General features: G+C 49.8%; 1 protein-coding gene across 27 annotated transcripts in view; it reads left to right on the top strand.

Moving 5' to 3' along the window:
- Nucleotides 1–13,518, top strand: part of RBFOX1 (RNA binding fox-1 homolog 1) — a 2,003,336-nt gene that overhangs the window by 262,093 nt on the left and 1,727,725 nt on the right. For 26 of the 27 annotated variants that reach the window (XR_016022576.1, XR_016022577.1, XM_074323048.2 and 23 more), the window contains one exon: nt 13,158–13,217. The exons of the other annotated variant lie outside the window; for it this stretch is intronic. Coding sequence is in view for 24 of the 26 variants with exons in the window: in XM_074323048.2 (XP_074179149.2) it covers nt 13,158–13,217 (60 nt within the window). In the remaining 2 variants the exon portion in view is untranslated. The remainder of the gene's footprint in view (nt 1–13,157; nt 13,218–13,518) is intronic. 27 annotated transcript variants of the gene reach the window in all.

Below are 13,518 nucleotides of genomic sequence, written 5' to 3'. Positions count from 1 at the left end.
GGACTTTAGAAATGCTCTGAGGTACCTATGCTGTACGTTATGTCACACCTCCAGTGAGGCCTGGGGCAGTACCCCATACTCAAACATCAGTATTTCTGCCAAAAGCCACTGTCACACTAAGCGGGATACATACATATCATTAGGGTGATGAATGATTATTCTTTGGGTCAAAAACAGTCCAGCTGAGTCTTGGAGATTTCTTTTGGTTCAACCTAATATCATGAGTCTCTTCATAGATCAGGGGACATTTTGCCACCAGAGGAATCTAAGTTAGATTGAAGCAGAAAGTCTCAGTTTGCGGAGAGGTTTTGGGTTTTAGCATTTCCGATGGATGACCTGGGCTTCTGCTTACTTTGCCTCAGTTGTCCGAAGACATTTCTTTCTGGTAACCAAATTTTACTCAGATGGTGTGTGTGTATGTGCGTGTGTGTGTGTGTTTGTGTGTGTGTGTGTGTGTGTGTAAGTGTAAAACGTGGGGGGGGGGGAGAGAGACAGAGCGATGTTTCAGCTCCTTCATCCTTGAATCTCAGAAAGGACCTTGGATCCCAAACCCCGCCAGGAACCCCCCCATCCATAGTCTGACATTTAGAAGTTTATTGACTGGAATGAAAGAATTGTCAATTTCAAAATGTGAAAAGCCGCTGGGAGATCAGGTGCTTTCTGCAAATATTCCCGTACAGTGACTCCTGGCATGGGGGAAGGAAGAAAAAAGAAAAAAGAAAGAAACAGCAGCAGCCTTGTTGTTTTATTAATTTAGTTCTGACAGCTGTTGGTGCCGAGACCTTCAAGGTGCTCAGCAGATACTGAAACAATCCTCAAGAACCCCTCTGTGCAGGACCAATAATGAACCATGTAGGAAACGGAACTTACATGAAGATTAAAACTGCACAGGGCTGGGTGGTTTTGCCCCCTTTGCCCCAAAAGCATGAAGCGTGCACACCCCTGATTCTCCAATGAGGTCGAAACCGAACCCGCCATCTTCGCCTCTGCTTGTACTTCCTTGGGGACCCACAGCTCAGGGAGCAGCACATGAGGCCACCAGGTGCTCAGATAGAAACCCGGACTCATCCTGCCGTCCCGTCCCTCATTCCCCGCACCCCTTGACTTTTCCCATCCTAGGAAACCCACTCCCTGAACACGCTCCCCTCCATCGGCCCCTTCCAACCACCTCCCAGCACCGTGGATCCCCCTTGCAGCCTTCTGTGACCGTCCCACATTCAGAGTGGTCTTTTCAAGCACATCTGATCTTGCTCAAGCACAGCGCGCCGCGCTGCTCTTGGAGAAAGGTTATGCTCTGAGGGTGCCCTTCAGACCTGGAATGGCCGCCCTGGCTGTTTCTGCAGCCCTTCCTGGTGCTGTACCCCAGTGACAGTAGCTTAGTCTCTAACCGGCCGGCCCAGAGCCTCCCCTGAGCTGCCCCTCTGCAGGGATTGTTTCCAGCCCCATTTCTTCTGCCAAGTCCTGTCCTTCTTCAGATCTTGATGCACCCAGGGGAGATCTCCTAGCACCCTGGGCTTCTCTCGTGACACTTCGGACACCTATAAATGACCAGATAATTCTGTGATGACCTGCTGAGCACCTCCCACAACAGACTCGAAGCCCGGAGAGGGCTGGGACCCTGCCCCTCTCCCCCACAGCGGCCTGGTCACGCTGGGTCTAGTGCACTGATGGCACCTGCCAGGACCCCACCGACAGATGGGTCAGCGAGGGTGGCACCTGCAGAGGCCGCGAGCACAGTCTTGCTGTTTTGAGTTCCCATGGACACTGGCTCTGATCCAAGAACAGCTGCAGAGACGGGCTGGTGATGGAGATGGTGGGGAAACATCCCTCACTGTGTGGGTCTTGGCTTCCCGTGGCCCTGGTTCCTTGGGATAAGTGCCAACTGAGTTTGCGGGTCTTCTCAAGCCCTGGGAGAAGTGGCTCCTTTCCCTGGTTGGTACAGGCTGCCCACGTAATCACCCGCCACTTGGCTGCCGCCCGCGTCAGGCCACCAGCATGGCGGTCGTTAGACCGAGGCCAGGGCTGCTTGGCTGGGATGCTTCTTCCAGTTGGTCCTGCTTCAACACTCATCACTGTCCTCCAGAGGCTTTCCGCTTCCAGGCATCTGCTTTGTGTGGGTTTTGAGCGTCCCACGCGGGCCATCTTGGGCTCTGTGCTGCCCTGGCTTTGCTCGCGGGGCAGTCCATCCTATCCTACCACCAGCCAGGGGGTGGGGGCGCCTACCCTCAGGTTTAATTAAAGGCAGACTGGTGGGATTCCTGCCAAGGGCAACCCAGGCGCGGGAAGCTGTTCAGCAGATGGCATTACATTTCTGCCGTAACCCGTCTTAGTTAATGATGCCACCCTCCAATGGCAGAGCCCGGGATGATGCATCTTGAGGCAGGGCCTTTCCCTCTCCCTGGCCTCACAGGGGGCCAAGCGATGGGCATTGCTCAGGAGGAGGTCCCCGCGAACAGGGCTGGGTGGGTCTTCAGTGAGATGGAAAGTGTTGTGTGTCTTCCTAGGGGAGTGCAGAGACCCTGTGAACCCCTCTCCGGGGCTGCGCTTGACCAGATGTAAAGGAGGGTGGGGAAGGGCTGCCCGGACTTGGATTTGCATTTTCCTGACAAACCCAGAAAGGAGCTCCAGCATGAGTCTGCTCAAACACGCCGCCGTTTCAGACAGAGTGCTTTTCACGAGCCAGGGACTGTGCGAGTTTCTACAAAGGGACAAATCGGGCAAAGACACAGGCCCCCCCCTCCCCTCGAGCAGGTTGCTCTCATGGGGAACCGTAGACTGTTTACATGATGAAACACTTGTTCCTTCAACACACGTGTGCTGAGGACCCGCTGTGTGCGGGGGCTGTGCTGGGGGTGGAATAAAGCAGCCTCCGTGGGACATGGGTGGGGCACACAGCCCTGTGGGGGAGACAGACATCCACTTAATAATTATGCAAATGCAAATAACTCATGCACATTAATCATCGCAAACTTTAGGAAGTGCCACAATGTACACGACGCGGAAAGGGTACGTCACAGGGGTTTCTTATCTAGTATGGTGCATCACAGAAGGCTTCCTGGAGGAGGTGATGTTTGGAGTGCAACAGCAGAATGGACCTAGAAAGCTTTCCAAGCCAGGGTGACAACAGCTATAGCTGGAGCTCAGAGAGCGAGAGGGTAAAAAATGGAGGAAGAGGAAGAGTGGGGGTGGGGAATGGGGTGGTGGCAGACCATATGCAAAGCCTCGTTGGCCCTGGCTAGACATTTGGACTTTACCTAGGAACAGAGAGAAGCCCCTGAGAGGTAGGAAGCCATGTGAGCTTAGGACAGAAGCGGAGGACGTTGTGATGCCTCCGGTAAGTGTGGTTGAAAGCAACACTGAGAAACTCATTTGGGGTTTATGCGCGACGCAGGAATTACACTTAAGCAGCAGTTGTTCCCAGCAGAAGGTGGCTTCTAATTGCAGTTGTTTGGCAACGAATCCACATTCAAACTTGCAGTTATTTCACTGTGAAAAGAGCTGACAGCTCGCTCTTCTGCAGGGAGGTGGTCTCGAGGGAGCGGTGATCGCGCGTACCCGGGCCCCTCAGTACCCGACCACACTCCCACGAAGCCGTACTTGTTGGTGGGACACAGAGACAGACGGGGTGTGGGGTGTGGGGCGCGGGGTAGAGACAGGCTGAGGAGAAGGAAGGGCCGTCTCAGCAAGGACCCCGATGCCTCTGGAGCAGTTGAGTGGAAGGAGGCAATGACACAGCTTAGCTGCATGCAGGGCACTGGACTGGAGCCAGCAGAAAACATCGATGGCAGTGGTTCAGTACCACGTACTGAGGAACAAACGGATGTGTTAAAGATGGAGAGGCTCAACAGCCCTCCACAGTTATATGTCAAAGTGAGAGCAGAGCTGGGACTCGAACCCAGACTCATCCAAGTCCAAAGCGCTCCACGTGGTGCTGTGTTTCAGGTGGGCCTGGGCACTCCTTGGAAGAGGTGGTCGTCAGTTAAGCCCCCAGTGCTTACCGAGTGATGCACAGGAAAGGAGAGTGGGAGCTGCAGTCAGACTCTGTCCATTATCAGCTGTGTGTCCTTGGGCAATTTGCTTACCCTCTCTGGGCCTCTGGGCCTCGTGTGTAAGAAGAGCTGATATCAGTGATGATATTGGTGGTCACATTTATTGAGCCCGCGCAAGGCTATATCCTCAGACCCGGATGTGTGAGTCATTTAGCCTCACAACAGCTCTCTGGGAAAGGTGCTGTTATTCTCCCCATTTTGTCAGAGGAGAAAACTGAGGCACAGAGAGAGAGATTACATAACGCGCCCAAGGTCACACAGCTAAGGAGAGGTCCACTCTGCCTCCTGAGCCTCATAGGTTGTTGTGGAGATCAAATGGCCTGATTCATACAAAATTCTTGCCGCAAAAGGCCACACACATAGCAAAAGCCAATACATAGGTTAGAGATACCGATGAATGGGCCTTAGTTTCCTGTCTGTAAAATGGGATAACAGCAACAATTTGTGGGGTGTTTATAATCATCTCATTTTACAATCTCCTACAGTGAAGACTGCTACCCCATTCTGCAGATGGGAAAGCTGAGGTTCAAGGAAATGGAGTGTATAATTCAAGGTCACGCATCTACTAAATGACAGTAGGCTCTCCAGCACTGGGCGGCCTGAATCTAGAGTCTATTCTCTTAACTGCTGCGATGTGGCAGTTCTCTGGCTGATGCCCTCTTCCTTCGCAGAGACGTCTCTCCAGACTTGCCGGAGAGCACAAGGCATTGCTGGTTCCACTGAGCATGGTCTGCGTCTCTCTAATCAGCCTGCCCAGTGCTCCGTGGTCCAACTATCCCATTTCTGCTGCAAATGGCCCGTGATGTCACGGGGGTTACTGACAACTTCTCTCTCAGGAACCCTGAAGAAATCCTGGGTAGATTGGTAAAAAGCCCTTGTCAGACATCCTAATTTCAGTGTTCTCCCTCGTGAGTCCATCAGGAAGTATTTATTTAACACTTCACTTGTTTTGCCATTCTCCTGACTTCATTTTGCAAAAGCTCCAGCAATAACCCCCAGCTCCCTCACCAGTCCCCTGCTGTTCTCGTCCTTGGGAAAACGTGAGCCAGAAATATGTCCGAGTTTCCTCTTGCATCTAATGCCCTCCTTTATCTCCACGCGGCATCTCCCAGCATTTTTGCAGACTTCTTCTGTATGTCCCATCTTCCCTCATCTCATTATGTCTCTTTCAAATATTGTTGCCCATGTGCAAATGGACATGGTTCATGCCGTGCGTTTCCTCACAAGGGCACAGCAGCTAAGCGTTGTTTCTGTCCCAGACTAGTTTTTATCCTCCCTCGCCAGCTTTTACTCTCAAACCTCTCCCCTTGCATGTCAGCACGGGCAGATGGGCGGTTCTTTCCCGAGGGTCTGTTACCCTTGGGTGTCAGATACTATCCCTGCACCACGGATGGGGGAGGGGCCTGTAGGTACCGGCCCCTCCCTCACTGATGTGAGATTGAAATTCTCATTGCGTTGGAGGCACCGCACTTCTGCGACTGCTCACGCTTGTTTCTTGATTCAGTGAGTCGGTAACTCTATTAGACATTTTTGATACAGACCTTATTAATTTTAATGGCTTTTGAGATGAATAGAAGCGAAAGCTCCTCTTGATTGTACAGATGTATGTAGAAGCCTGTGGTGTTATATATTTATTTTTATTTGAAAAAAAAATGTGGTTGATGCACCAAAAGAGCGATAGGTCTGTTGGGATTGTTTTCGTCTTTTGTTGTTGTTAAGTTGAGGTACAATTTACATTAAATAAAATTAACCTTTTTGAAGAGAACATTTTAGTGACGTATATAGTACGTTCACATTATTGTGTAACCACAACCTCTGTCTAGTTCCAAAACATACTCGTCTCCCCAAAACTAAACCCTATAGCCATTAAACAGCTTTTTTCCCCTCTCCCCTCCCAGCCCCTCAAAACCACTAGTGTTCTTTTGTCTCTACAGATTTGCCTGTTCTGGGTTTTTCATGCCAGTGGAACCCACATATGTGGCCTTTTGTGCCTGGCTTCTTTTACTTAGCATCATGTTCCCGAGGTTTGCCCATGTTGTAGTAGGTATCAGAACTCCATTCCTTTTTCATGGCCGAATAATATTCCACTGTATGGCTGGACCCCATTTAGTGTGTCCATTCATTGCTTGATAGGCACTTGGGTTGTTTCCTTTTGGCTTTGTTGCAATTTTTAAACTTTCCAGACTTTGTCCAGGACCCATAGCCATCCTCTGCCATTTAGCTTTTTTGTTTTTTTCTTTGTGAACTTCTGTATTCACTTGCCTCTCTTTGGAGAGGGAGCAGTCAGAGGTTTAGGAGCTGCTCTGGTAAATGAGAATTACTGCGTCTCACAACAGGAATCTAGCACTTCTACTTGCAGTTGCCCTGGGGTGACCTTGACTCCTCCAAAGACAGCTCCTGCAGGACCACCATCGCATTCACGCAGGGCTTAGAGCTGTGCTCCACAGCCCGGCTGCACACTCTCGTCTCCTGGGGAGATTTGAGGAGTACCCAAACTCCCAGTTCACCGCCAGAGAGCCTGACTTGGTTTCTGTAGGGGCCGGGTCGTGGCACCTTTTGTTTGTGTGTGGAATAGTGACCCCCAAAATATGTCCATGTCCTAACCCCAGAGGAGCCAAGATACAAAGCTGTGAACAGGTGCTGTGACGTGCCCCATTGCTGGCTTAGCTGAACCAGACATGACCAATCTGCTTTCATCTAAGACATTATTCAAAAGTGACCAGGTAGCCCAAAGAATGGGAGAAAATATTCACAAATGATATACTGAGAAGGGACTTGTATCTAGAATATATAAAGAACTCTTACAACTCAATTATAAAAGACAACGCAGTTTAAAAATGGGCAAAGGATCTGAATAGACAGTTCTCCAAGGAAGACAGGCAGATGGCCCACAAGCCCATGAAAAGATGCTCAACGTCCTTAGACATCAGGGAAATGCAAACCAGAACCACAATCAGATACCACTTCATACCCACTAGGACTTCACACCCACTAGCATCAAAAGCACAGATAATAACAAGTGTTGAAGAGAATATGGAGACACTGGAAACTTCATACACTCTGTGGGGATGTAGCATGCTGTGGCCACTTTGAAAAACAGTGTGGCAGTTCAACAACAATGAAACAGTTAGCATATGACCCAGCCCTTCCACTCCTAGGTGTGTACCCAAGAGAACTGAAAACATATGTCCACATAAAACCACGTACACAAATGTTTTCGTCGTAGCCCAAAGGTGGAAACAACCCAAATAGCCACAAACAGATTAGTAGATAAACAAAATGTGGTCCCTGCATAAAATGGAATATTTTCCAGCCATTTTTAGGCAGTGAAATTCTAATAATGCTACAACGTTGGCAACATTATGCCTCTCACAAAAGACCACGTGTCATGTGACTCTATTTACATATACGAAAGGCCACAATAGGTAATTTGATAGACAGTAGATGCGTGGTCAATGAGGGCTGAGGGGTTTGAAAGGATAGAAGGTGAAAATTAAAGGGTAAGGAGCTTCTTTTTGAGGTGATGAAATGTCCTAAGAAATGACTGTGGTGGTAGTTGGATGTATCTGTGAATATACTAAAACCCACCGAACCGTACACTTTAAATGAGCACATAGTATGTTCTGTGAATTTTATCTCAATAAAGCTGTTTGTAGAAAAAGTGACTGAGCACTGTGGCAGAGCCCGTGCTCCATCCAGGTTCTGCCACGTAACTCGCTGTGGGATCATACATTGAGGTACTTAGTAAATGGTCAGTTAACTGTGGTTTTCGCCGTCCTAGCATTATGTCCCTGGAGAGCTGGGAATTGCCTCTGCAGCTGCGTCGGGCTTAACATTGTCAGATGTGATCTACGCATATCTCTGTGACTGAGTGACATGGTCAAGGAAGACAGTCCTCGAGGCATCCCCCACATAAACAACGGGCAACATTGCAGCGTTCTGGTGACATGGGAGCTGGAAGGGTGTTTAAGTGTAAGTGACATGAAGCGACTTAGACCCAAAGACAAGTCTGGCTGTAGAGTAGAGAATGGACTGGGTGGGAGGGGAAACGGAGGCAGGGAGGCTTCTGTGGAAGCCACTGCAATGAAGGTGACCTGAGTTCAGGCATGAGCGTCGCAGATGCCAAGGTGGGACATGGAGGCATTGCCCAGGTGGAGCAGTACAGCTTCGCAGCTGATGGAATGTGCAGGTGGGAATATGGGCTGGTTTTTGCAGACACGAAGAAAGGATGGTTTGGGGCCACTGGGCTATCATGGGGGCACCTGGTTAATCTGCTGGGTGTATTTGAAAAACCGATTGCTACGTGAGGCCATCGGCTAGGTAAGGCCAGGGCTGGGGAGGTGTATGCAGAGTGAGCTGAGAAGAAACCGTCTCCTGATGAGAAAGGTACTAAAGATCGCCTCCTCCAGTGTCCTGGGTCTTGCCGGCCCCATTCTGTGACCTCTACAGGGGTGGATTTGTGGGGTGCTGGCAGAGGAAATAGGAGCTGGCTATGGAAATGCCTTGTTCACCCGCAGGGTTTGCCAAGGCAAGTCTTGTGTGCGCTGTGATCACCCGCCTGAGGGTCTGGGGTTTATGGGGTGCCTTCTCCATCCCGTGGCCAGGAAAACTGACAGGTAGCGTTGTCTGGGGGGTGGCTCAATAGCTTTGGATGCAAGGGTTCCAGGTGCAGACCTGGAGCTGCCTCACTTACATTGTGCAACCTGGGCAAGTCACTTAACTTCCCTGGGTCCAGTTGACTCATCCGCTTAATGGTGGGATACTTCTCTCTTTGTAGAAACAGGGTAATGTCCTGACTTCCAGAGGAAGAAACTCAGGGACGAGGAGTTAAGTATCTTGTCAGAACTCATGCAGCTCACAAGTGGAAGAAAGACAGTTTGCACACTAGCAGTCAGAGGCCACAGCCTGTTCCCTTAACCACTACACTCCCGTGCCACTTGGTGAAGGGGTAGCTGCATAAACCTGGCCATCCAGGCCAGTTCTCCCTGGTGTCTCATCTTTGACAGAGTCCACAAAGGACTGGGGTGAAGGGTCCTGTAAGATCACCTACCCCTCATCTTAGTTTAAGTAATTTTTACAGATATAGATTCTGAAGCTCAGAGTGGTGAAGTAACTTTCCCAGAGTCACACAGCAAACCAGCCAGACGCCTGTCTTGAACCCAACTCTGCCTGAATCCTGTTACCGCTCTCCTTCTGTTCCCCTGCCCTGGCCTGCAGTGCGTCATTTTATTGAGTCCTGTTAACCTGTCCTCCCCAAATTCACACACACAGCCACTGGGCCGCAGGGCCAGTGCTTCCCAGACTGATGTGAAAGTCAGGTTTCTGTCGCTGCATATTGACGCCGTAGATAGACAACAGCCTAGCATTTCAGAGGGGTCTGCGTGTTACAAAAAAGGGCAGCAGGTGTTATTTGGGCTAAATTGACCTTGAAATTGATTTCTTTATTTTATGACTTACTGAGAGGAGATTAATACTTTTTTTCTTCGTCTTGCAGTCTGAAACAATTTACATGGTAATAGAAAGCATAGTCAGTCAAATAAATTGCTGGAAGTGGTCGTGTTCCAAGGGGAAAAAAAAAAGGAACTTACTCACATTGATTTCTTTGCCCTGGGGAGAAGCAGAGATTTTAACATCTGGGGATAGGGAGCTGAATTTTATCTCTCATTTTAAAATAGAGGAATGAAGAGCTTAATCTGACATTTACACAGAATTTTCTAAGTTGGGGGAAATGAGGGAGCCCGAGTTCCTTGCTGAAGGTTAACTGGCGTTTCCTCAGAAGGGCTCCGGGTGGTTTGATCCGAGGGTGCCAGGCAGGGGGGCCCAGATGACATTTTCAGAAGATGGGCCGTGGGAAGTCGGCTGCCTGGCTGCTGGCACCGGCGGGGACACCGGCGGGGGCCGTGAGAAGCTGGCGACATACACTCGTACACAGGCCAGGTGGGGTTCCTGAGGGACCTTGTCAATGGAGAGCTTGCTTCCGTAGTGCTGGGCTTTGCCCCGTGTCTGCTTTAACTCAGGGATAGGATTTGATTTCAGCTGGCGTGTCCATACCTGTGGATGGGTACCCTTTTTGAGTGTGTTGGGATGGATTCTGAGACTGCATCTGCGATCAGCAGGAGAATGCAGCCCTCAACTAGTACTGCCTGTTCTGGGGACAAGAGGGGCAAGTGGAGCTGGTCGGCCACACATTAGAATGTCCTGGTAAAAACCAGTAAGAATGGTCTCCCTAGTGCCAACGTTTCTGCATTCAGATATGGTCTGACAAGGTTCTTGTCCTTCAAAGAAATCTCACGCCATTGGCTACGTTGTGTGAGTTAATTTTTTTTCCCCCCCTAGAAAATGTCCTGAAATGAATTCCGCACCCTGCAGGCTGTGCTAGTATTTTCAAAGTAGATTAATTTTAAGGTAAAATAATTTTTACAAATGGAAAATACATGCCCAGAGTACAGAATTTAAGAGTCAGAGAGTAAAATGAGGTTCCCTGCTACCCCATCCCATCCGCCAGCTTGTTCCTCTCTCCTATGTCAGCCGTTTTTAAACTATTTTTTCAGTCTGTCCTTTGGAGATTTCAATGTATATGCTACACATACGCATATTCTCAAAACAATGAACAGATTGTGGCGAGCTAGACTCTGCATGCATGTGACTTTTTGTCCCTGTCATTCCATATCGAGCTGCCTCGTTGTCTTTTCCGAGGGTGTCTGGATGCACCCTAGCTTATTTACTAGGTCTCTAAATAATGGAAATTTATGTCCCTCCCAGTATTTTGTAATTAAAAAAAAAAAAAAAAACACACACGCTTCAGTGAATACCCTTGGCATTGTCTTTTTCCACGCATGCAGACATTCTCTAGCAGCAATTCCAAGAAATGGCATTGCTGGTTCAAATATTATCAACTTTGAAATGTTGGCTACTGTCTAATTCCATGGTTAGCTACGAATACAGCTTTCTCTACACTCTGACGACTTTGACACGAGGCCCAACTTGCATCTTTGCCAGTCTCAGGAAAAAGAAAAAAAATGCGTCCCCGTAATTTGCATTTCTCTTATTACGCTGAGATGACAAGAATCTCCATGGTTTGATTGAGGATGTTATGTCCTGTCATCAGTCCACGCATCAGGCAGCCAGTCTGATTTCTTCCGCTTTGGAAAATGCACTGTCCGTGGTGTGGTGAAAATGTGTGTCATCGGCGACGACCCAGGGGCCATGATCTGGCCTTGTAGGCTCCTCGCCCTGCTCTCTTTCTTTGGCATCCAGACTTCTCAAGGCGCATCACACCCTTGTACTTAGGACGTTTTAGGGTACAGTGGGCCCCGGTAGCCTGGCAGACATTTAAAGTGCCGACCCCACGTGTCTTTCACAGCCGGGGTCCCTGCAGGTCTTACTGGCTCCATCCCTGCAAACCCACCCTGCCCCCCACCCCTCACCTTCTGTTTGTCACTCAGGAGGCTTTAATTAGGCGTGGCCTTGGCCTTCTGTTAACCTGAAGAATGTCGGGTGTCAAGACTGTCACTTTCTCCTGTCACCCGCCACTGACCTCTGAGAGCTCACGCTAGTTCATGCCCCATCCCGAGAGGGTGAGGCGTGGCAGCTTTCCTCTGAGAGGCATCGTCTCTCGTCTCTGTTTTCCTCTCCCGGTCAGGCGTGGAGCCTATTTATTTATGTGCATGTCTCTCTTTCTAAGGTAAGGAGGGAAGTGGGCACAGGGGAGTGGGCACAGGGGAGTGGGCACAGAGTCATCCACTTTGTTCAGGGGTGGGGGTGCCGCCGACCAGGCAGGGCTCGCATCACTCGACCAAAAAGGTCCAACTGCGGCAGGAAGGGCAGAGCAAGTGTCCTGAGGAACGCAGGCCGAGGTGTGCCATGTCCATCTCCTGGGGGCGAAGGCTCCCATGGTTCTAACGATCGTGACCTGGCAGCACAGCACGATGCTGGGCAGCCCGCCAAGTAGGAGGGCGGGCCTTTGCGACCTTCGCTCAGGGATGTGGACAGGACAGGACAGGACAGGCTCCTGCTGGTGGGAGGGCGGTGGGTGGGGAGTGAGGGGAACACGCTGGGCGCTGAGGCACCACTGGCACTTTTGAGGCAGGGACAGCGCCCCAGAGTTGGTGGGTGACCAGTTATAACACGCGCCCGTGTGCCGTGCCTCGTGGGGAAATGGATGAGGCGTCAGAGGAGGAATTACAACGATGTGGGCACATAACAGCCGACCAGTCACATCCAGGTCCAAGCCCTGGCTCTGCTGCATCCCCGCTGGGTGACTTCGGACAAGTCTCCCCACCTGCGAAACGGGGCTGAGACTCAGACCTCCTTCTTACGTCCTTGGGAGGGTTACAGAAGCAAACAGACAAAGAGAGCTGAGCACATGGCGTCACCAGGCCTCCATGATTCACGTGACCTGTTTCTGGGGTGAAACAGCGGAAAGTCAGCCCCAAACCCAGTGCAAGGGCGGCCGGGTGTGCTCTCTGAGGACCACCTGTGTCCAGGCTAGGATGGGGTGCCCACACGCACAGAAAATTCTACACCAGCGCTGTATAATAGGGACTGTCATGAGAGCCACAGAGGCAATTTAAAATTTTCTAGTAGGCACATTAAAAAGTAAAAAGAAATGGATAAAAATAATTGCAATATTTTATTTTAAATATTCATAATATATTTATATATTTAAATGTAACAATACACTTTATTTTTATATATTATTAAATATCATTCTAACGTGTAATTGATATGGAAATATTAATGAGATATTAATATTAATGAGGTATTTTACATTCCTTTTTTTCCCCATAGTGTCTTCAAAATCTAATGTGTAATTTATACGTACAGCACATTTCAGTTCAGACTAGCCATATGCGGCTAGTGGCTGTCATAGGGGGCAGTGCAGGCCTAAGGGGGGGTGGGAAGGGAGGTGGGTGGGGGGGAGAGAGAGAGAGAGAGAGAGAGAGAGAGAGAGAGAGAGAGAGAGAGAGAGAGAGAGAGAGAGAGAAAGAGAAATGACTGACTGACTGGTGACTAAAGGTGATTGGTGAGACACTCAGGGTTACTCCAAATTAGAACTTTTTCCTCAACGTGGGTTCCCCCACCTATTTCTATTTTTGTTTTTGCCAGGACTACAGATCTGAACATTCAGCTCTCCTCCCCAGTGCTAAGAACGGTCTACAAGACTCAGTAAGTGGAAGTGTTTTGCTGAGCAGATTAGATTTTGAAACTGCTTCTGCACCCTTTTCAGCCTCCTGGGTCTCCGTCATCAATCACCAGCAGCGGTTTTTACCTGAAACCAATCTTGCTGGAGGAGTAACTGGGTTTGAAGGGAATCCAAGGCCCCCAAGCACTCACAGAATCTCTGTTAGGACACATCTGGGAGCAGAGCCTCAGCCCCTGTGTTCCATAATAGAAAGCTGAGCACCCCACTCTGAGAAGGGCCAGGTCCACTTGGGGTTGGATATGGGGGAGCAGGGACTGGTGGAGG

Source organism: Rhinolophus sinicus, chromosome 10 (assembly GCF_057876585.1).
Source record: "Rhinolophus sinicus isolate RSI-liver-muscle chromosome 10, RSI-T2T, whole genome shotgun sequence".
NCBI lineage: Eukaryota > Metazoa > Chordata > Mammalia > Chiroptera > Rhinolophidae > Rhinolophus > Rhinolophus sinicus.
This window is presented reverse-complemented; position numbering and strand designations above follow the sequence as displayed.